This window comes from Neophocaena asiaeorientalis, unplaced genomic scaffold (genome assembly GCF_003031525.2).
Source record: "Neophocaena asiaeorientalis asiaeorientalis breed wild unplaced genomic scaffold, Neophocaena_asiaeorientalis_V1.1 scaffold174, whole genome shotgun sequence".
Classification (NCBI taxonomy): Eukaryota; Metazoa; Chordata; class Mammalia; order Artiodactyla; family Phocoenidae; genus Neophocaena; species Neophocaena asiaeorientalis.
This window is the reverse complement of record NW_020174922.1, coordinates 3,191,558-3,215,631: the sequence shown is the minus strand read 5'-3', so window position 1 is coordinate 3,215,631 and position 24,074 is coordinate 3,191,558. Positions and strand designations below refer to the sequence as shown.

Here is a 24,074-nt window from a genome sequence, read left to right as displayed (position 1 = left end):
GTTCAGAAAATAGTAAAACTAGATAAGGTGTCTAAGACTATGGAACTCCTCACCTAAAATTTCATGAGGTTGGACAAACAATGGTTCAAAAGAGTCATTAGATGTTGTATTGGCTTCTTGAAGGAGAGCATGTGCTAAGGGAAATAATGTACTTAGATTTCTGCAGATTTCTCTGGGATCTTTAATAGTACTAAAAAGATCTGGAAAAAACAAATATCATGAGACTAAATAATCTGGCTAATACCCAAATCTCTGGTTCTGAGAGCTCTTCATATTTGAAATGGAAACTATTCTATTAATTTAATCTTTATCCAAATTAGGTTAGCATTTGTTTGTGTCACCCTGCTCAAATGCAAAAGTCAAGAATCTTAAGGCAGTTGAGCAGTCACTCTGCCTACTGATGAACTTCCACCAAAAACAAACAAACAAACAAAACAAGAACAGTTGACACTTGTAGAAGTTAGAACAACTAATATCAGAAGTTACACTCAGTCACCGCATATCAAACATGGTGTGGATCCGGTTTGATTATGTCCCCAAATGATAATACTCCTCCACATTAGCCTAGAGAATGATAAAAGAGGGGGACTGGGAATTTAAACCAACATAATTCTCAAGTCCCTGTGTTAAATAATAACAAAGCAAAAATATTGGCTTCTGGTTGGGGAATATAACGTGAACTAACTAATTTGTTTATCAAAACTGCTAGCTCATCAAGACTTGCTTCAAAATTCTTGCTTTACTGAGTCCACTGATCCAAAGCTATTATATCATAAACTCTGCTCACCCTCAACCAGTTCCCCAGCTTGCAAGACCTGTCTTTAAATTGCCCAGCCCAGGTCCTAAATCTCTATAAATGCCTCTCCCTAATTTCCTCATTTGGAGGCACCCCTTAGACACTGTCAGGGTGATGCTTTCCCTTAAGTAAAAGCAAACTAAATTTAGCTTTTTTGATCAATGTGTTTTCTGTGTGCATGTGTGTGTTTTCTGTTAGAAGGGGTCAACAGTTGATGCAAGCAATAAACAAGTAAGTAAAAAATATATAGCATGCCAGATGAGGATAAGTGCCGTGAAAAAATAAGCAAAGAAGTGGGGAAGGAAATGCATGTGGGTGGTGGCGGGTAGGTCGGGTGTTCTAATTTTAGATCAGGTAATCAGGGAAGGCCTCCCTAAGTGGATAACATTTGAGCAAAGACCTGTAGGCGTTGAGGGAGTAAGCATGCAGCTATTTAGAGAAAGAGCATTCCAGAAAGAGGGACTAGCAATTGCAAAGGGTGTGAGGCAGGAACTTGCCTGGAATGTTGAAGAAGTAACAAGGAGGCCAGTATGGCTAGAGAAGAGAGAGCAAATGGCAGAGAGATTGGATATGGGGAATAAAAGCTAATGGGAGGGAAAGAGTTTGTATAGGGCCTTTTCTTTAAATGACATGGGCAACCATTCAGGTGAACTTTACAATCAGTTTATCAAGGAATTACTAGAAATGTTTAGATAATCGACATTTTTATGGTATTGAATCCTCCCATCCAAGAATATATCTCTCCATTTATTCTAGATTTTCTTTTATATCCTTCAGTAAACCCTATACAGTTTTGCCCCATGAATCTTATAAATTTGTGTTAAATTTATTACTAGGCTTTTAAAAATATATATATATATTTTTTTGGCTGTGCCAGGTTCTAGTTGCCGCACGCTGGATCTTGTTGTGGCATGCGGGATGTTTAGTTGCAGGATGCAGGATCCTTTTTTTAGTTGCAGCACGCAGACTCTTAGTTGAGGCATGTGGGATCTAGTTCCCTGACCAGGGATCGAACCCAGGCCCCCTGCATTGGGAGCACGGAGTCTTACCCACTGCACCACCAGGAAAATCCCTATTACTAGGTTTTAAAGGTTTGTTTTTGTTTGTTTGCTTGTTTTTTATTGGAGTATAATTGCTTTACAATGTTGTGTTAGTCTCTGCTGTACAATGAAGCTATATGTATACCTATATCCCCTACCTGTTGGACCTCCCTCCCATCCCCCCATCCCACCCATCTAGGTCGTCACAGAACACCAAGCTGAGCTTCCTGCACTTTACAGCATGTTCCTGCTAGCTATCTATTTTACACACGGTAGTGTTTATATGTCAATCTTAATCTCCCAATTTGTCCCACCCTCTCCTTCTCCCTCCGTATCCACATGTCCATTCTCTACATCTGTGTCTATTCCTGCCCTGGAAATAGGTTCATCTGTACCATTTTCTAGATTCCACATGTATGCATTAATACATGATAATTGTTTTTCTCTTTCTGGTTTACTTCACTCTGTATGACAGACTCTAGGTCCGTCCACATCTCTACAAATGACCCAATTTCCTTCCTTTTTACAGCTGAGTAATATTCCATTGTATATATGTACCACACCTTCTTTAACCATTCATCTGTTATTGGACATTTAGGTTGTTTCCATGTCCTGGCATTGTAAGTAGTGCTGCAATGAAAACTGGGGTACATGTGTCCTTTTGAGTTATTGTTTTCTCAGGGTGTATGCCCAGTAGTGGGATTGCTGGGTCATATGGTAGTTCTATTTGTAGTTTTTTAAGGAACCTCCATACTGTTCTCCACAGTGGCTGTATCAATTACATTCCCACCAACAGTGCACGAGGGTTCCCTTTTCTCCACACCCTCTCCAGCATTTATTGTTTGTAGGATTTTTGATGATGGCCATCCTGACCTCATTGTAGTTTTGATTTGCATTTCTCTAATAATTAGTGATGCTGAGCACCTTTCACGTGCCCCTTGGCCATCTGTATGTGAAAGGTTTGTTTTTGTTTGGATTAGTGCTTTGCTTTGGGGGTTTTCCCTCCAGTACATTCTCTAACTGGACCACATCTCAGTTACTACTGTTACTCTAAGCTCAACTACTACTCTGACCTCTATCAAGACAGGTTAGTTTTGCCTATTTTCACCTTTATGTAATTATTAGGATATTTTTTAAAACTACTAATTTTTAATATATTCCTCTTAAAGACAGTTAAGACAGTTCAGAATTAATTCTAACATCCATTTAGCACATTTTCTTGGCATATTTTGGTAATAGTTATAGTGTCTCCAAATAGTGACAATTTTTTCTCTTCAGTCTTGGTAGTTATAACTTACTTCTGTTACCTAGCTTACTGCATTGGATAGAATTCTCAGGACAATTTGAATAAATCAGGCCATTAATGTGAAATAATTCTTACATTTAATCCCTTTAAATATAATTCTGACTGATTAGATTAGAAATTGTTTTATATTAAGAAGGTATCTTTCTCTCACTAATTTCCTTTTTTTTTTAACCAAAAGTCTATTTTTGCATCTGTAGAGAGCACTATAAGTAGTATATTGAACAAGAAAACTAGTGGGATGTGATCAAAATGCACCTATACGTTGTTTCCCATGGTCTCTTTAACATGTATTCAAAGGGCAAGGTTTATTGCTTCCCCTTGGAAGAAACTCAAGTTTCACTATTTTTTTTTTTTTTGGCTGCAGCGCAGCTTGTAGGATCTTAGTTCCCTGACCAGGGATTGAACCTGGGCCCTCAGCAGTGAAAGTGCACAATGACTGCCAGAGAATTCCCAAGTTCGACTATTCTGATTACTCTTAGGTGATTGGAAGTCCAGACATCATTGTAGGAGGCAAAATGTATTTTTAATTCAGTAATTAGAATGTCTTGTCCAATATATGAATCGAAATATACTAACGCTTCAATCTGCATTCAAAGGTGAGATTTCTCCACCCACACACTTTTAGGTGGGCCTGGTTTCAGGTGGGATGCCTGTTTTTATGGAAGGAAATAAAGTCAATCTCTTCTCTCTTTTCCACTCACTCCCTTGGAGGAGGAAGTGAAAGGGAAATAGACAACTTATACTTAACTTCTACTATTGTAAGATGACCTCATATTCTCTGAGCCTAGAAAATTTGCTTGTGAGTAAATTTTAAAATAAAATATCACAAACATATAGAGAGGAGCATACATGACACAGCTCAATGAAATTTTGCAAAATGAGATTATCCATGTAACTAGGACCCAAATCAAGAAACGGACTATTGCCAGACTCCAGAATTCTCTCTTGTACCACCTTTCAGCAACATGCTTACTCTAAATTCAACCACTATGCTGACCTCTATTAATATGGGTTAGTTTTGCCTATTTTTTGACTTCTCTGTAAATGGCATTATAGAAATGTAATATTTTATATCTCATTTCTTTCACTCAACATCTGTGAGATTCATTCATATCATCTGTGAGTAAGTCATTCTTTCACTTACTACTGGATAATATTCCATTGTCTGAATATACCACATTTACTTGTCCATTCTACACTTGGGAAGCCTTCAGTCTGGGCTAATACAAATAATTCTGCTATAAACATCTTGTACATGTCTTTGATATACAAAAGTCTATAATTTTGTTAGGCACATACCTATGATTGGAATTGCTGGATCAAAGGGACCATCAAATGTTTAAAGCTATCTTTTTCTGCATTGAGACTTTTGTGAACACTTCCTGAGGCTCCTTGCTGCTATCCTCCGTCTACAACTCCCATGACATGGGCAACAGAATGGTCTGCCGCTCTCCACTCAGCTCCTGGGTTTCCAACGGTATTCCATATGGTTTCTCTTTTGGAGTCTTGTTGCTCTTTGCATGAGTCTTCTTGGTCAGGAGTCAACAAGGCTCCAGTCTGCCCCACCTTCTCTGTTCCCCCACCAGAGGGAGGTATGTTCGTTCTCTAAGAGATCTTATTAAAGCCCCTGACTTGGGAATCGGGAGGAACCTTCTACCTCTGCTGCTTGGGGCATTTGAGACACAAAATATACCTTAAATTTTCTCTAAAAAAATCTCTTCAGAATTGTTCTTGAATCCCCCCCCACGCTGTATCTGGTTCTTTTTAATGTTCTTAGAGTGGGAATGGGATCCAAGATGAGTTATCATTCGTTTGAAAATCTGAGGATTGATCTGTCTCATGACTCACTTTGAAATTAATACATCATTGCTCAGTACCTCAGTCAAGTATCATACTTCAAGTATAATATCCTACCACATAATCACTTTTTCCACTTTTCCTTATTAATATGTTATTTAAGTATTGTCTAAAAGAATCTGCCTGCCAATGCAGGGAACATGGGTTCGATCCCTGCTCCAGGAAGATCCCACATGCTGCGGAGTAAGTAAGCCCATGCACCACAGCTAGTGAGCCTGCACTCTAGAGCCCGTGCACCACAACTACTGAAGCCCATGAGCTACAGCTACCAAGCCCATGTGCCACAACTACTGAAGCCTGCGCGCCTAGAGTCCGTGCTCTGCAACAAGAGAAGCCACTGCAATGAGAAGCCTGCTCACCACAACGAAGAGTAGACCCTGATCACCACAACTAGAGAAAGCCCGGGTGCAGCAACAAAGACCCAATGCAGCCATAAACAAATAAATAAATTTATTTTTTAAAATATATTGTCTAACACTGAGTCATCTCTGCAATTCTGAAACTACTTGATCATCACGTTCAAGTTTGTATTTATTGTATTTGTAATAACTGTTGGATTTGAGTTGCCATTTTTTCTTGAATTGAAGTGTAGCTGATTTACAATGCTGTGTTAGTTTCTGGTGTACAGCAAAGTGATTCAGTTATTCTTTTTCATATTCTTTTCCATTATGGTTTATTACAGGATATTGAATATAGTTCTTATGCTATACAATAGGACCTTGTTTATCTAGTCTATATATAATAGTTTGCATTTGCTAGTCCCAAACTCCCAGTCTATCCCTCTCCCACTTCCCCTCCCACTTGGCAACCACAAGTCTGTTCTCTATGTCTGTGAGTCTGTTTCTGTTTCATAGAGAAGTTCATTTGTGTCATATTTTAGATCTCACATATACCTGATATAATATGGTATTTGTCTTTCTTGTTCTGACTTACTTCACTTAGGGTGGTGATCTCTAGGTCCATCCGTGTAGCTGCCAATGGCATTATTTCATTCTTTTTTGTGGCTGAGTAATATTCCATTGTACACATGTACACATCTTCTTTATCCATTCATCTGTGGATGGTCATTTAGGTTATTTCCATGTCTTGGCTATCGTGAATAGTACTGTTATGAACATAAGGGTGTATGTATCTTTTTGAATTATAGTTTTGCCTGGATATATGCCCAGGAGTGGGATTGCTGGATGATATGACAACTCTATTTTGAGCTGCCATTTTTAAAAGTTTGTAATTATATTCATAAATGAGATTGGACTATAAGTTTTTTTAATGTTATCTTTTATATGTTTTAGTGTTAGCATTATATTGGATTTGTAAAATGAATAAGGGATCTTTTCATACTCATCTTTAAATACTATAAGAATAACCTTTCTTTGAAAGGTTGAAAAACTCAACTTTAAACTTCTATGCTTGATGTCTTTTAGGGAGGAAGAATTTGACTTGAAAAAACCACAAGGGCCCCTAAAAATAATTGTGGAAGAATTGGGGGAACCATATTGGAATTTGAATAATCACATGAAGGGGTAAGAAGAAGAGAAATAAACTTGCTACTGTTATTGGGATCTTTTTTTTCTTTAATCATAGAGAAAATATTTGCATTGAGAATTTGCTACAGTCAACAGAATCTTACTCTAGATATTCCAAGCAGAAAGGTATTTGTTATATTTAATGCAAGAGTTTACTGAATAATCTGAAAGACTGGAGAAGAAGGCTTTAGGTTGAGTGTAGTAAATAGTTAACATTGGTGGCCTGTAATGAACCATGCTTCTTGGTTGTCAAACCCTTGTGGAGACCCCGTCCCTTGAAACTAGAATGGCCTTGTATCTTATCGTGACTTATTTTAACCAAAAGAATGCAATGAGGTGACACTGTGCTAGTTCTGAGCCTAAGCTTTGGGAAGGCCTAGCAGCATTTGCTCTTATGCTCTGTCTATAAGAAGCCCAGCTACTCTGTGGGAGAAACCAGATGCAGAAACCACATGGAGAGTTGAGGGCACAAGACTAGATCGTGAAGACCTGAGGAACCCAACCAAATGTGAGAAACAAGGCCCCCTGTTTTCTGTGACCTATGTTGAGCTCTTCCAGCCAGCCTCTAGCAGCCTGAGTTACCCAACGTGAGGCACCAGACGTGTAAGTTTCACTTACATCTTGGATGGACCAGCCTCCTGCAGGCACCACGTGGAATAGATATGAACTTTGCCTCTGTGCCCTGTTCAAATTCCTGACCCACAGAATTATGAGAAATAATAACACAGTTGTTGTTTGAAGCTCCTAAGTCTTGAAGTAGTTTGTTACACAGCAATAAATAAACAGAAAACGCTCCCAAACCCCAAGGGAAAAAACCTTCCAAAACCAAATTGACCTGGTAAGAAAGTTTCCACCACCACCCATCTTGGAAACATTCTGCCTCCTGTCCTCTGCCAGACAAACAACTGCTTTCCACCCTACCCGTGTCCTCACCTCTGAAACAAAGTTTCATGCAAATGCTTGTGCCTGGTGCAACTTAGGTCACAAGTCCTAAGCCTCTCACAATGAACAGAGAGCCTGGGAAACATAAGTTTGGGGATTCTAATTTGAGAAAGGAGATTCTTACTACAAAAAGTTAACAAACTTTGAGGGAGCTGTTCAAGAGATTTTAAGCAGGCAAAAAATGTTTACGTGTAAAGAATTGTCTTACAAAGCTAAAGTTTGATGGTCATATCCAAAGCTATTATTTCTATTTCTGTTGTAGTTTATTTTATTATTATTATTTTTTTTTTGCGGTACGCGGGCCTCTAACTGCTGCGGCCCCTCCTGTTGCTTAGCACAGGCTCCGGATGCGCAGGCCCAGCGGCCATGGCCCACGGGCCCAGCCGCTCTGCGGCATATGGGATCTTCCCAGATTGGGGCACGAACCCGCGTTCCCTGCATCAGCAGGCAGACTCTCAACCACTGTGCCACCAGGGAAGCCCTATTTTATTATTTTTATCTCATAATTCATAGTGCATTTTTCTTATATTTTGCCCATACCACTACTACCTTTCACTTCAACTCCTAATAGATTAAGAGCAGCTTGAAGCAGCAGACATAGGTCGTTCTGCAAAAAGGTACAAGTTTGGCTAAAGTTTTAAGGTCCTTTATAGGTTCCAGAACAACTTAACTTTTATTTTGCCTTCTGTGGGTGGTTTATTTTGTCTCTGGTTTTAGAAATCATCCCATGTTTGTATTCACTTCCATTTTTTCAGATTTATCAAGGTCTATTCTACATGCCAGAAAATTTACCCATTGTATGTGTACAATTACATTTGTTTGTTTTTTATAAATTTACAGATCTGGGCAACCATCATCATAATCCAGTTTTACAGCATTTTCATCACCAGAAGTTTCCCTCATGCCTGTTTCCAGTCCCTTCCCACTCCCACCCAAACTCCAGGAAACCACTGATGTTCCTTCTGTTTCTGTAGATTTGCCATTGATGGACATTTCATATAAATGAAAATATATAATATCACATCAATTTTTAAAAGAAAAAAGATTTATGTTTTTTACATAAGTAATATATGTTTGTTCTAAAAACTTCAGAAATACAGGTTAAAAAAAGAAGATAAATATAAAAACCAATTGTAACCCCAGTACCAGGAACCAACAGCAGTTAGTATATCAGTATACATAAAAAAGAAAGAGTAAAGCCCAAAGTCTTTATTGTGGTCTACAAGACCCACATGATCTAGACTCTTTCAATGTCATCTAATGCCTTATTCCCACGCCCCTCTTCACACTCCAGCCAAATAGGTTTTATTTCAGTTTTAGGAATATTCCAAGCTCTTTGCATATGCAATTCATCTTGCCTGGAATTCTTCCTTCATCCTTTGAATGATTAGCTCTTTCTCTTCCTTCAAGGGACTGTTTAAAACTCATCTCTAAGGACATCATCCCTCACTACCCTGCCTAAATTAGTCTCAGACTCACCCTCTTCTTCATATGTTTCCTTCATAACACTTGATTCAATCTGAAATTATTTTATTCAGTTGCCTGTTTGCCTTTTTGTTTGTCTCCTCCAATTGACTATAAATTCCATGAGGGCAGAATGGCCATATCAATTATATTTAGTGTTGTATCCATAGTACCTCTCCTCAAACAGGTAAGTATTAGTGGAATGAATGAGTTGAATACAGTTACTTATCCTCTCCATGCCTTCGTTTTTTCATTAAAAATGGGGGGACAGCGGCTTCCCTGGTGGCGCAGTGGTTGAGAGTCCGCCTGCTGACACAGGGGACATGGGTTCCTGATCCGGTGCGGGAAGATCCCACATGCCGCGGAGCGGCTGGGCCCGTGAGCCATGGCCGCTGAGCCTGCGCGTCCGGAGCCTGTGCTCCGCAACGGGAGAGGCCACAGCAGTGGGAGGCCCACGTACTGCAAAAAATAATAATAATAATAATTTTAAAATGGGGGGACAAATTGCACCTTCCTCATAGGATTTTTTTATAAGCATATAGTAAATTATTATTATTATATCATTATCATTATTTTAGAATCTTTGGGGAGGACTTTTTTGATTTCTTCATTCCCTTTGGACTTTTCAGTTTTCTTTCAGCTTTGCGATTTCCTTCCCTTGAAATGTCCTATTGCTTTGGGTTGTTTGATCCTATTCCCTTCAATGTAGCTGGTATAGTAAAAAGGCCTAGAGTCTTATCCTCCCACCATCTATCCTGTCTAGAAGACCAAGGAGAATTCAGAGTGGGGCCCAAGAGTAACAAGGCAGTGAGTGTGTAGATAGATGTCTGAAACCAATTGCTCTGTGCCTTTAAGAGAACGCCTTCCTTTTCCTTATCACTCTTTTTCTTGGCTTCATCTTCATGAGCCTCTTCTTAACTGTAGAGAAAAGTTTTCATGGCCCCAAGGAATGGCCAAGTTTGAGATGTGAGGCTATAGGGATTAAAAATACGCTGTAAGATCACCTGAGATTCAACCCAGCGCAACAGATCCAAGGGTTACACCTATGGGATCAAAGACATGATGCCATAGCAAAGAAAAGTGTGCATTATCTGAGCTGTTCTCTACACATGTCTGTTCAGGATGTCTGGTGGCAGACTGTTAACCATGGTCAAGATCCTCCTGTTCACACTCTCTTTCTATCAGGGACATGACTAACACATAGAATATACTATTTTTTTCTAATTTCCTCTCTACCCCAATAACCCTACTCTCCTACGAGTAAGTTAGGACAAAAAGTGTTCATTTTAGGATGAGGAAAGAGTTCTGGAGATGCAGAGTGGTGATGGTTGCACAACAATGTAAATTTACTTAATGCCAGCGAACTGTACACTTTAAGATGGTTAAAGTGGTAAAATTTATGTTACATGTTAACACACAAAAAAAGAAGTGTTTTTCTTGTTTGTTTGTTTTGAGGTTTTTTTTGGCTGTGAGCCTTGCAGGATTTTCCCCGACCAGGGATTGAACCCGTGCCCCCTGCCATGGAAGCACAGAGTCCTAACCACCGGACAGCCAGGGATTGCCCAAGAAGTGTTATTCTAAATGTAGCTATGCTGGCTTTTGTTAGGTAACCCAAAACAGGAAGAAAAATCCCTTGAAAGATTTATGGCACTATATTGGTAGTAAGTTAGAACAGCAGATAAGGATAAAAATTCAGTACATCTCTTTCCCTTTTTTTGTTCTACTCTAACCAGGGGGCAAGAAGTAGGAGCGGGTAAAAGGGTACTGAATTGAACTTGAGAGGCCTGACCAATCTAAGCTGGACTGAAGAGACTAGACTGAATAAGAAGCTGAGTTTGCCCCCTTCACAACTAATTCTACGTCTTAATTTTCCCTTTACCTAAAATGTCAGTGAAGAAAACACATGACAGCTTCTCAGCATCACTCCTGGGCAGCATTTCTGACCATTTCCTCAGCCTTGCAGCTGTTTGGAAAACTGTACCTTAGGTATGTATAAATACACACTTGAACTTTATAATGAGCATGGTCATGCTTCCTTTCTCGATCATATATACTAATGTGAAATTATAACTATAGACTAAGTAGTTTATGGTATTTAATTTTTATACAAAGAGGAAATGTATAACTGCATTTAAAAGATGAAATTTTATATATCTGCATAGTCCTCAAAAAAGTATTCTGGCATTCAACAGTGATGATGTTGCATATGGTTAAAATGTTCTAAAACCTCTACCAGTGTACTCATGCTGTTAAACTACAAATGTTATGATGAGAAAAGTAAGCTCAACTAAATTCATGCAAAACTAAATAATTCTGAATCCCAGACGTCCATGTCTTTGAAACATTGCATAAAGGAAAACAATTTCTGAATAGAGTTAGTAGAAATAACATTATAGCCTAGCTTTCTAAGTTCTGCATTTATATTTTCACAGCCAGTTTCTTCTATCTTTATGTAGTTTAAAATTATTATCTTCCTTTACGAATATGTTTATATAGCTTTTCCCAACACTGTTTATTTAACATTGCTTAAATCCTGTGCTCTAAAACAACTAATTTTACTGTTCCTAGCTATACAGATGGTCCCCAACTTATGATGGTTCCACTTACAATTTTTGACTTTATGGTGGTGTGAAAGTGATCCAAATTCAGTAGAAGTGGTACTTCAGATTTTGAATTTTGATTTTTTTTTCCTGGGCTAGTAATATGTGCTTTGGATTTTCTCATGATGCTGGGCAGTGGTACCGAGCTTCTGTTCACCAGTGTAAACAACCATTCTGTGACTATATAACCAGTCTATTTTTCATTTTCATTACAGTATTCAGTAGATTACATGAGACTTTCAACATTTCATTATAAAATAGGCTGTGTATTAGATGACTTTGCACAACTGTAGGCTGATGTAAGGGTTCTGAGCATGCTTGAGGTAGACTAGGCTAAGCTACAATATTCAGTAGGTTATGTGTATTAAATGCATCTCTGACAGGATATTTTCAACTTACAATGGGTTTATCGGGATGTTGCCCCATCGTAAGTCAGACAGATCTGTAATATAAACACTGGGGCAATGTTATGAAGGTCTGGAAATCTTATACAAAGTTTCTTGATTGGAAAAGGTAAATAAAGAGCCCATGGGGAGGCAGAACCCAATTCTCTTCTCTGAACTCTGAGAGTTGTTTATTTGTTGCTCTATGGTGGTATTTTTTACTTCCTCTCTTGTTTTATAGATATTTTTGTACTTTGAGCTCCTATGGAGGCTAGGATGATATCTTAGATGTTCAATAAATATCTGCAGTTGAATATATATTAGTTAGTTAAAATAAAAATGGGCGAACTACATTACCCAAAGATAAATTACTAGCTAGAAGTAATGGTTCATAAACATGTTAAGGCAGGAGAGGAGCTGGATATACTAGAGAAAGTTCAAGAATTATACCCAGAATAGAGAAATAGAAGAGGAATGCCAACATAAATTTAAGAACAAAGAGAAAAATAAAAAAAAAAAGACTAGTAGAAGTTAAGAGACAAGACTGCCTGGGCAGCCTGCTATAGCCTAATTCCAAAGAAGGGACTCCTTTTTCCCTTGAGGAGATAGGTACCAGGGCAGAAGAAAACTATCTTGCATAGTGAGACCAATGGAACAACATATAATTTAGGAATCAAATTATTGGCTAGGACTAAAGGGACAGAATAAATGAATTTAGATACAGTCCCAGCCCTCCAGGCAACACAATTTTTTAAAATTAATTAATTAATTTATTTATTTTTGGCTGCGTTGGGTCTTCATTGCTGCATGCAGGCTTTCTCTAGTGATGATGTTGCATATGGTTAAAATGTTCTAAAACCTCTACCAGTGTACTCATGCTGTTAAACTACAAATGTTATGATGAGAAAAGTAAGCTCAACTAAATTCATGCAAAACTAAATAATTCTGAATCCCAGACGTCCATGTCTTTGAAACATTGCATAAAGGAAAACAATTTCTGAATAGAGTTAGTAGAAATAACATTATAGCCTAGCTTTCTAAGTTCTGCATTTATATTTTCACAGCCAGTTTCTTCTATCTTTATGTAGTTTAAAATTATTATCTTCCTTTACGAATATGTTTATATAGCTTTTCCCAACACTGTTTATTTAACATTGCTTAAATCCTGTGCTCTAAAACAACTAATTTTACTGTTCCTAGCTATACAGATGGTCCCCAACTTATGATGGTTCCACTTACAATTTTTGACTTTATGGTGGTGTGAAAGTGATCCAAATTCAATAGAAGTGGTACTTCAGATTTTGAATTTTGATTTTTTTTTCCTGGGCTAGTAATATGTGCTTTGGATTTTCTCATGATGCTGGGCAGTGGTACCGAGCTTCTGTTCACCAGTGTAAACAACCATTCTGTGACTATATAACCAGTCTATTTTTCATTTTCATTACAGTATTCAGTAGATTACATGAGACTTTCAACATTTCATTATAAAATAGGCTGTGTATTAGATGACTTTGCACAACTGTAGGCTGATGTAAGGGTTCTGAGCATGCTTGAGGTAGACTAGGCTAAGCTACAATATTCAGTAGGTTATGTGTATTAAATGCATCTCTGACAGGATATTTTCAACTTACAATGGGTTTATCGGGATGTTGCCCCATCGTAAGTCAGACAGATCTGTAATATAAACACTGGGGCAATGTTATGAAGGTCTGGAAATCTTATACAAAGTTTCTTGATTGGAAAAGGTAAATAAAGAGCCCATGGGGAGGCAGAACCCAATTCTCTTCTCTGAACTCTGAGAGTTGTTTATTTGTTGCTCTATGGTGGTATTTTTTACTTCCTCTCTTGTTTTATAGATATTTTTGTACTTTGAGCTCCTATGGAGGCTAGGATGATATCTTAGATGTTCAATAAATATCTGCAGTTGAATATATATTAGTTAGTTAAAATAAAAATGGGCGAACTACATTACCCAAAGATAAATTACTAGCTAGAAGTAATGGTTCATAAACATGTTAAGGCAGGAGAGGAGCTGGATATACTAGAGAAAGTTCAAGAATTATACCCAGAATAGAGAAATAGAAGAGGAATGCCAACATAAATTTAAGAACAAAGAGAAAAATAAAAAAAAAAAGACTAGTAGAAGTTAAGAGACAAGACTGCCTGGGCAGCCTGCTATAGCCTAATTCCAAAGAAGGGACTCCTTTTTCCCTTGAGGAGATAGGTACCAGGGCAGAAGAAAACTATCTTGCATAGTGAGACCAATGGAACAACATATAATTTAGGAATCAAATTATTGGCTAGGACTAAAGGGACAGAATAAATGAATTTAGATACAGTCCCAGCCCTCCAGGCAACACAATTTTTTAAAATTAATTAATTAATTTATTTATTTTTGGCTGCGTTGGGTCTTCATTGCTGCATGCAGGCTTTCTCCAGTTGTGGCGAGCAGGGGCTACTCTTCGTTGCAGTGCGCGGGCTTCTCGCTGTGGTGGCCTCTCTTGTTGCAGAGCACGGGCTCTAGGCATGCAGGCTTCAGTAGGTGTGGCACACGGGCTTAGTTGCTCTGTGGCATGTGGTATCTTCCTGGACCAGTGCTCAAACCCGTGTCCCCTGCATTGGCAGGCAGATTCTTAACCACTGTACCACCAGGGAAGTTCCGATAATTTTAATGCACTAGAGATTGAAGATTCAACTTCCATTTATGAAATTAACTTAGTCGTGGTGATTTGATTAAGCTAGTTTACATTTCCCCAAATCTCCTTCCCTGGAGGGTTCCAAATTAGAGTTGGCCAAAAGAAGAATTTGAGATAGATTTGGAAGGTGGAAGTGAAGCAGCAGCCATTACTCTGAAGTTCATTGTGGTTAGATGCAGGAAGAGACAGATATAGAGGACCAGAAGGGTCTAGCTTGTCCTCACTTTCCTTCAGTCCACACCTGGATCTTCTTCCCAGCTCCTGACCCCATTGACCAACACTGGTCTCAGGCTCAACACCAGATGCTTGAGAGATGATCCACAGAGGTGGTAGGTGAATAGAGGCACAACTTCCCATAGATCTCCCCATAAGCCTTCCACATACAAGTCTATTTTGGCAGCTGGACTTGCTTGATTTCTCAGATTGACTTGCTGGTTACTGTCTCTCTAATCTTCCAGTATACCTCTTGGACCTTCACTTCTCCAGTTCTTCCCACAAGAATTTCTACTTGCTATTAAAAAAGAAAAAGAGGGCTTCCCTGGTGGCGCAGTGGTTGAGAGTCTGCCTGCTGATGCAGGGGACACGGGTTCGTGCCCCGGTCCGGGAGGATCCCACATGCCACGGAGCGGCTGGGCCTGTGAGCCATGGCCGCTGGTAAAAAAAAAAAAAAAAAAAAAAAAAAAAAAAAGGAAAAAGAAACTCTTGTCCTATATCTCATAGTAGTTCTCCTTCCCTGACTGAAGAAGCTATTAATTTCAGAAGAAACTGAGCTCACTGAAAAATTCTGAAATAATTATGTTTGGTTTTAAACCCCCATTTAAGAACCCTATTTGTTGTTTGTAGCAGAGATATATGAAACTAGGAGGACACTTACAGTTGTCTGGTATGAAGTACAAAATGACAAACTCTGATTAGATCTCTGATCTTAAATACCTTACAAACTAATTAGGGAGACATAAGATTTACCCAAATGGATTACATAGATACTTATGCATATGTACGTCAGACATCATTGTTTTGTTAATTGAATTCCTATTCACAACCCCTTTCTCACTTGTACTTTCCAGCCAGGAGTAGATATGAATTCTGTCCAATGAGACAAAATAAGTCTGCTGGGTGTGACTTTTGGGAGAGCTTCTGTTTTCTAACTAAAAAGAGATGGACCTGGTTAGCCTATCCCTTCATCCTATGCCCTTTCTTCCTATCTAAAATTCAGATGTGGTTCCCAGACAGCAATCATCTGCTTATAAGTAGACCAGCCAATATAAGGAAAAGGTCAAGTGAATTGAAGACACATTGGTCCTAAAGTCATCCAGCTGCAGTGTCAGCATCTATCTCTTAACTTCTTTTGTATAAGCTACTACAACAGAGTTTCTGTCAACTAAGTCTGAAAGCATTTTAAACTCAGACAATATGTTAATTTAAAAGTGAGTACTACAGAAAGTAGTAAATATGGGATTTTAGAATAGATGACGAGGCTAAAAATGAGACCTAAGAGGTATAACAAGGTTTGGACTTTCAAGAGAAGGAGAATGGTGAATAAGCAGAGAGTTATTGAAGGACACTTCTTAGGGAGACAATGGTGTGGAGAAAGGCACGGGGACAATCATATAATAAATGGTGGACAGCAAAGGAACTTTTCTATACTTCACTCAAACTGGTAGCATGTCAACAGAAGTAGTCTGTGATAAATTACGTACATATAATGTAATAACTAGAACAAAAACTAAAAAATTTATACAAAGAAATATACTCAAAAACACTATGGGTAAATCAAAATGGAATTGTAACAAAAGTTAAAAGAAACTACAGGAAGGTATAGAAAAGGAAACAAAGAGGACAAAAAACAAAAAATATGTAAAATGTCAGGATTAAGCCCTAACCTATCAATAGTTACATTAAATGTAAGTGATCTAAATACTGTAATTAAAAGACAGAGATTGGCAGCATGGATTAAAAAACATGACCCAACTATCTGCTGCCTATAAGAAACACACTTCAAATATAAAAACATGTTAGCAAAAAGCTGGAAAATTCATACCATGAAAACATTTATTAAAAGAAAGCAGGAATAGCTATATTAATATCAGATAAAGTAGACTTCTAAGCAAAAAAATAATAATAATAATAATACCAGAGACAGGAAGAATCATTAAACAATAATAAAAGGGTCTGGGACTTCCCTGGTGGTACAGTGGTTAAGACTCCATGCTCCCAATGCAGGGCACCTGGGTTTGATCCCTGGTCAGGAAACTAGATCCCACATGCATGCTTCAACTAATGAGCCTGCTGGTTGCAACTAGGACCCAGCACATCCAAATAAGTAAATTAATTAATTTAATTTATATTTTTAAAAGTAATAATAAAAGGGTCCATCAATCAGGAAAACATAGCAATGCTAAATGTATAGTCACCAAACAACAGAGCTATAAAATATATGAAGCAGAAACTGATAGAACTGAAAAAAGAAAGAAAGCCACAACTATCATTGGCGACTTCATTTCTCTCTCAACAATTGTTAGGACAACTAGACAGAAAATAATGAAGTATATACAAGAACTCAACAATGCCATCAACCAGCAGGATATAATGGACATTTATTGAATATTCTACCTAACAAAAGCAGAATATACAGTCTTTTCAAGCACCCTTGGAACATATACAAGTTAGACCATATCCTGTACCATAAAACAATCCTCAAAAAATGTAAAAGAACTGAAATCATATGAAGTGCATTCTTTGTCCCTATTTACAGGTAACATAATTGTTTATGTAGAAAATCCATCGAAATCTATCACAATTTTTTTTTCCTAAAACTAATAAGTGAGTTCAGGAAGGTCTCAAAATATAGGATAAACATACAAAAATCAATTCTATATACCAGCAATGAACACATGGACAGTGAAATTAAAATTACAATAGCACCAAAAAATTAAATACTTAACTGTAAATCTAACAAACCATATATGGGGTTTGTAGGCTGAAAATGAAAAATGCTAATGAAAAAATTAAAGATGATCTAAATTAGTGGAGAGACATACTGTGTTCATGGATTAGAAGACTCAACTTACTGAAGATATCAAATCTCCCCAAATTGATGTATAAATTTAACATAATTCTTATCAAATACCAGGAAGATTTTTAAATAGATAGAGACAAGCTTATTCTAAAATTCTTATGGAAAAGCAAGAAACCAGAATTGCCAGAAAAAAAAACTTAAGAAACAAGAAGAAAGTAGAAGGAATCATTCTACCTGATTGTATGATTTATTATAGAGCATCAGTAATCATGACAGTGTGTTAGCATTTCAGTAATCAAGATTGTGGCTCAGACAGAAAGACACGATGATCAGTTAAACAAAATAGAGAAATAAGCCCACACTAGTATGGCAAAGTGATTTTCAACAGAGGTAAAAAGGCAAGTCAATGAAACAAGGGTAGTTTCAGCAAAGGTGCTGGAAGATTTGGATATCCATAGACAAAAAAAGAAAAAAAAAGAAAAGAAAAGCCTCAAACCTTACCTAAAAATTAACTCAAATGGATCATAGATTTAAATATAAGATGTTAAATTATAAAACTTTTACAAGAAAACACAGGAGAAAAATCTTGGGAACCTAAGGCTTGGTAAAGACACGACAGCAAAAGCATCATCCACGAAAGAAAAAAAGTTGATAAATAAAAAATTGATAAACCAAAATTAACAACTTTTAGTTGGTAAAAGATCTGGTAAAGTTGAAAAGACAAGCTACTGACTGGAAGAAAATATTTGCAAATCACATCTGACAAAGGATTCTTATCTGGAATATATAAAGAATGCTCAAAATTCAACAGTGAAAAAAGCAATCCACTTAGAAGATGGGCAAAGGACATGAAGAGACATTTCACCAAACAGATAACGCAGATGGTAAATAAGCACATGAAAAGATGCTTAATATCACTAATTATTAGAGAGCTGGAAATTAAGACCATTGACCTATTAGAACAGTGAAAAGAAAAAATAGTGACAATTCCAAATGGTGGAAAAGGTGTGAAAAAACTAGATCTCTTATGCATTTATTATTGGTGGGAATATAAAATGATATAGCCACCCTGGAAAAGAGTTTCTTAAAAAACTAAGTATAGAGACTTCCCTGGTGGTCCAGTGGTTAAGACTCCGTGCTCCCAATGCAGGGGGCCCCGGTTCTATCCCTGGTCAGGGAACTAGATCCTGCATGCTGCAACTAAAGATGCCACGTGCTGCAACTAAGACCTGGTGCAGCCAAATAAATAATATAAGTGAATAAATAAATATTTTAAAAACCCCAAAAAACTAAGTATGCAACTACTTATGACCCAGTAATTGCACTCCTGGGCATGTATCCCAGAGGAATTAAAACTTATACCTACATAAAAACTACACATGCATGTTCATAACAGTTTTATTTGTAATGGCCACTATCTGGAAAAGCCAAAATATCTTTCAATAGGTGAATGTCTAAAAAAAACTGTGTACATCTACACAATGGAATCTACTCAGATATAAAAAGCAATGCACCACTGATACATGGAACAATGTTTTGAATGGATTTCAAAAACATTAACATGAATGGAAAAAGCCCATCTGAAAAGGTTACATACTGTATGATTCTGTGTATATAATGGAATGAAATGACAAAATTCTTTCCAGCTGTTCTAATGACCATCCAGACTCATTGATGCTTATCTTATCCTTTGTGTCTGAGAATGACTCTCCTCATTGATAAATCTAGTCACTACCTCACAAACTAGTACATCTTAGTTTTGCCCCTCTTAAGGACCAAAGTTCCAAATACTTTTGACTTCCAGAGAAAGCTAGGCTTAGACCAGATTTATGACATCTCTAACTGAACTAGCTCTTTGATTAATGTTCTTTATCTTCCCCATATTCTTGCTAACTTCCCCACCACGAGGCTTAAAATATCACATGTAAGGAAACAGTTCATACCATATGACCCAGCAATCCCACTACTGGGCATATACCCTGAGAAAACCACAATTCAAAAAGAGTCATGTACCACAATGTTCATTGCAGCACTATTTACAATAGCCAGGACATGGAAGCAACCTAAGTGTCCATCGACAGATGAATGGACAAAGAAGATGTGGCACATATGTACAATGGAATATTACTCAGCCATAAAAAGAAACAAAATTGAGTTATTTGTAGTGAGGTGGATGGACCTAGAGTCTGTCATACAGAGTGAAGTAAGTGAGAAAAAGGAAAACAAATACCGTATGCTAACACATATACATGGAATCTAAAAAAAAAGAAAGAAAAAATGGCTCTGACGAACCTAGCGGCAGGACAGGAATACAGACGCAGATGTAGAGGATGAACTTGATACGGGCAGGGGGAAGGGTAAGCTGGGACAAAGTGAGAGAGTAGCATTGATATATATATACACTACTAAATGTAAAATAGATAGCTAGTGGGAAGCAGCTGCATCACACCGGGTGATCAGCTCAGTGCTTTGTGACCATCTAGAGGGGTGGGAGGGAGACGCGAAAAGGAGGGGATATGGAGATATATGTATACATATAGCTGATTCACTTTGTTATACAGCAGAAACTAACACACCATTGTAAAGCAATTATACTCCAATAAAGATGTTAAAAAAACCCCAACAGTTCAGTAATTGCTGCTCATACCAATACGTTTAAGTTGTGTTACTAATACTGTGTATTAGTGTGGGGAATTATGCACATTATATGTAAAAGATGTGAAGGAAGGGATTATCATTGTTAAATTTGGGGGATAAGTATCAACTCTTACTTAGAATGATTTCCATTAAAATGGTTAGAATGAATGTATTTGTAGTCAATGAGAAATGTCAGTGCTTTTAAAGGGTTAGCCTTTAAGCACATGAAAATTTCACAAAGTCAAAACAAATTAAGTACTCTCAAGTGTCTTTGTATCTGCTTTCTCGGCTTAAAGGATAATGGAGACCCTGTCAGAGTTTTTCACCTGCCCCTTCCTCTCATTTATTTAACAAATATTTATTGAGACAAATTTTATTGAGTGCCTGCGAATGCCAGGCACTGATCACTAAGATAGTGCCTTCTTCTAAGTAGTTTAAAGACTAGTCAGAAAGATTGTAATTAAGAAATTATGTCACAGTGAGATGAGGTCAGAAGTCTTTCGAGAGGAGATTTTTGGGTTGAGTCCTCTAGGACTAGAAGGAGTTAAACAGAATGGTCTTGTGGTAGGACACGCTGTGAATCGGGTGGGGCAGAGGGAGGCGGTCAGGAAATTTGAAGCTGGGAATACTTTCAAGTGCAAAGACAGAAGGTGGAAGAGTGCTGGGCTGCTTTTACTTCCAGCATCTTTTTCTAATTACACAGTGCTGCTGGCCCCCTGCTCCACCTAGAGGTGGTGTGGGATCACACAAAGGCGGGGACTTGAGAACAGACTTGGGGGACCGTTGCCTTGGCCACTCGAGTAGATGTATGATTTGGGGCAAGTTGCTCAAATTCTGTGAGCCTGTTTTCTCTTTTGTAAAATGGGGATAGTAACACCTGGATTAAATGAGAGACTGTAAGTCAAGCTCCTCCCTCAATTCATTTAGATCTCCTTTCCCCCTCCCCCTTGCTTCAGTTGTTTTGGAAATTGTATTTTCTCCTTACAACTCCCTTCATTGCTCCTCTAATCTCTATCTTGCTATACTTTTCCTGGCATCCCCACTAAGAAGGCTGACTGTGGGGGAGGGGTGCTTCGAGCTTGGCTAGAGAAGAGCACAAGCTCACAGTAGTTCTGAAAAGCTCTCCAAGGGGCTCTGATGAGCCCAACACTCGCGCCTCCCTCTCCTCTCTCCTCTCCCCTCCCCCTCCGCTCTGGAACTGCTGCTCCCAGGGATCCTGGGCTTTTGTTCTCTAGAGGCTTAAACTACCACCTGTTTTGCTTTGACTTATTGTTTAAAGGGTATCGCCCATTGTCTACAGACTATCAAAAATAGAAACTGCCGAAACTTAAAGATAGCAAGAGCTAAGTTTGTACTTTTTTTCTTTTAAAATACTAACACTAAAACATCAATGCTTTTTCATTTTCCCTCTATTTCCATTCCTTTTCTGAGGACCTCCCCACTCCCAATAATTTTACATGTTGGTACCATCATTAAGCACTAATAAAAAGTTATCTTTTAACATTAATTATAATTTATCTATTAATATATATCTGTCTTCCCTACTTGATTTTGAGTTCCTATGGCCTGTAGTATCTTGTACAGCAGTAGTTTCTCAAACTTGAATATGCATAAGAATCATCTGGGGATCTTGTTAAAATGCAGATTCTGATTAGCAGTTCTGGCAAGGGGCTGCGTTTCTTCTAACAAGCTCCCAGGTGAAGCCCCTGGACCACACTTGGAGTTGCAAAGCTTTACTGGGTTTAGAACAAAGGAGGTACACAAGAAATGGTTGCTGGATGATGCCTTGGTCTCTCCTACTCAGTGCTTGGAATTTTCTTCAATACATCTTTCTCCACTTTTCCTGTGCACTATTTATGACTAACTGACAATTATTCCTTTGTGTACTTAGCTGTGCCCTTCCTTCCCCTTTTCATAGTCAACAGTCTCATCCAGAAACCAGTCACTTAAGGAGTACAACAGTAATCTCCAGCCTCTTTCTACTGTCATCTACTTTGTAGCAAGCAAGAATAACTTTTTAAAGAATCATCTTTACCTTTGTTGCTCAGCAACCTATAGTAGCTCTCTAGTATACATCTTATCAAATTCAAATTCACGATGAAAAGCTTCAAGACATTTCTCCAACCCTTCCCTAGAGAAATGCTAGTCAATTTCTCTTTTTGCAGCACTTGGAACTCTTTGCATATTGCTGAGGTATGAGTCAGTCTCCTTGCAAGACGTTTTGCATTGCGAATGTCTTCTTTCATTCTTTTTAAAGGCCTATGTGTATCTCTTTCAAAAAATTCTCAATTTTTACCTATTCAATGTTAAGCTTTGCTTGATTTATTTGTGAGTCCTTCGTTTAAAGGAGTATGAGCTACATACTATTATTTATTTTTATATTTTTTTTCTTTTTTCATATTTTTGTTCAGTTTTAAATGGGAAGTGTCTGTGCTTGCTGTTCATGGTTGTATCCCTAGCACATAAGAGTGCTTGACACACTAGGTACTTTGGGAGGGGACTCAGTGAAGGATGAAACACAATTTAAGATCAGCTTTTATTACTTTTCAAAATGCTTTCTTTGCTACATTTATTGGGAAACTGGGTGAACGTTAATGGTTAAATAAGACAATTCTGGTGATGTAATTCTGGTACAGTAAAAATATTAAAGGATCAATTCACATCAGAAGGCTACTAATAACTACCAACACATTAAAAAATGTACTGGCTACAGGATAAAAAAATAATTTTAGAAATCCCTTGAAGATTATTTTGAGAGATAAACATTTGAGGTTTAGCAGCACTTAACACTGTACTACCTACAAGCTACCATTCTACTAGGGAAATAAAATTTAGATGCATTTAAAATACAGTATGGGCCCAAACCCACATCCTATCAAAAAGGCTTATGCTTTCCTATCATTGTTTTCTATACTGCACGTTTTGCATTCGTCAGGACTGCATATTTCTTAATAGTTCTTGGTGCTTTAAATTTAAAAGAAAATAAATGGGGCTTTCTCATATTACAGTTTCAAGGAAAAGGAGACTGCAGGGCCCCTTCAGCAAGGTTTAAGAGGCCTACAAGCTGCACACCCGTGCAACCGCCTCATGCTCCGATTTCATCTATGGGTTTTTGTACAGTTCTTTTTTGGATGGTGCAAACCGCGCAAGTGCAGCATTAAAAACCTCTCCACCCTGGGAAACGATGCAAGAACATGCAGCTTAGGCTGCCAGATTCTCTCCAACACACAGCCAAGGGCTGGAGGCCCGTATACCCGCCCCCAAACCCCGTCCACAACAATCGTTTCCTCCCTCCCCGCCTTTTACATACAGTACACATACAAATACACACACGCAGAGCAGCCAGCAGGGGCGGGCCGGGCCCGACCACTCCGCAAACCGCAGGGGGGAGCCACAGCGGGCCAAGCTGTTTGCTCCCCCTTCTTTGTTCCTTCTCACTCTTATCTCTCTCCATCAGGCTGCACCTGTTAGGAAAAAGCGAACTTGGGGATCTAGGATCTCCTGAAGTCCCGTTTCGAAGCCACATACCTTCGGCGGGTGTTGCGTTATCCCCCCTCCGTCGGCTAGCAGTTGGTCCCGCCCCAGTGCTAGCGGGCGCCGAGCGGGAGCCGCGCGGGAGCAGCGCAGCGACGGCGGCGGCAGCGGCGGCGCGGTTGCTATTCGGAGACGTTGAGACGCCTCTGCGGCAGCTGGTGGCGCAGGTGGCTTGCGTGGACGCGGGCAGAGGCGGCCGGCCGGCCACCGCAGCCTCAGCGCCCGCGGCCCCGGCAGGTGAGCGGGCGGCGGGGACTCGCCCCGCCCCCCCCCT

General features: G+C 38.6%; 2 protein-coding genes across 6 annotated transcripts in view; one reads left to right on the top strand and one right to left on the bottom strand.

The window, feature by feature from the left end:
- The window catches only part of LOC112410068 (translation initiation factor IF-2-like), a 40,457-nt gene that overhangs the window by 16,267 nt on the left and 116 nt on the right, over nt 1–24,074 (bottom strand). Inside the window, exon 2 of the mRNA XM_024760456.1 lies at nt 23,731–24,072. Within this exon, the coding sequence (XP_024616224.1) occupies nt 23,731–24,072 (342 nt within the window). The remainder of the gene's footprint in view (nt 1–23,730; nt 24,073–24,074) is intronic.
- The window catches only part of PSIP1 (PC4 and SRSF1 interacting protein 1), a 37,691-nt gene continuing 37,224 nt past the window's right edge, over nt 23,608–24,074 (top strand). For all 5 annotated transcript variants that reach the window (XM_024760461.1, XM_024760462.1, XM_024760463.1 and 2 more), the window contains exon 1: nt 23,608–24,037. The gene's annotated coding sequence lies outside the window, so the exon portion shown is untranslated. The remainder of the gene's footprint in view (nt 24,038–24,074) is intronic.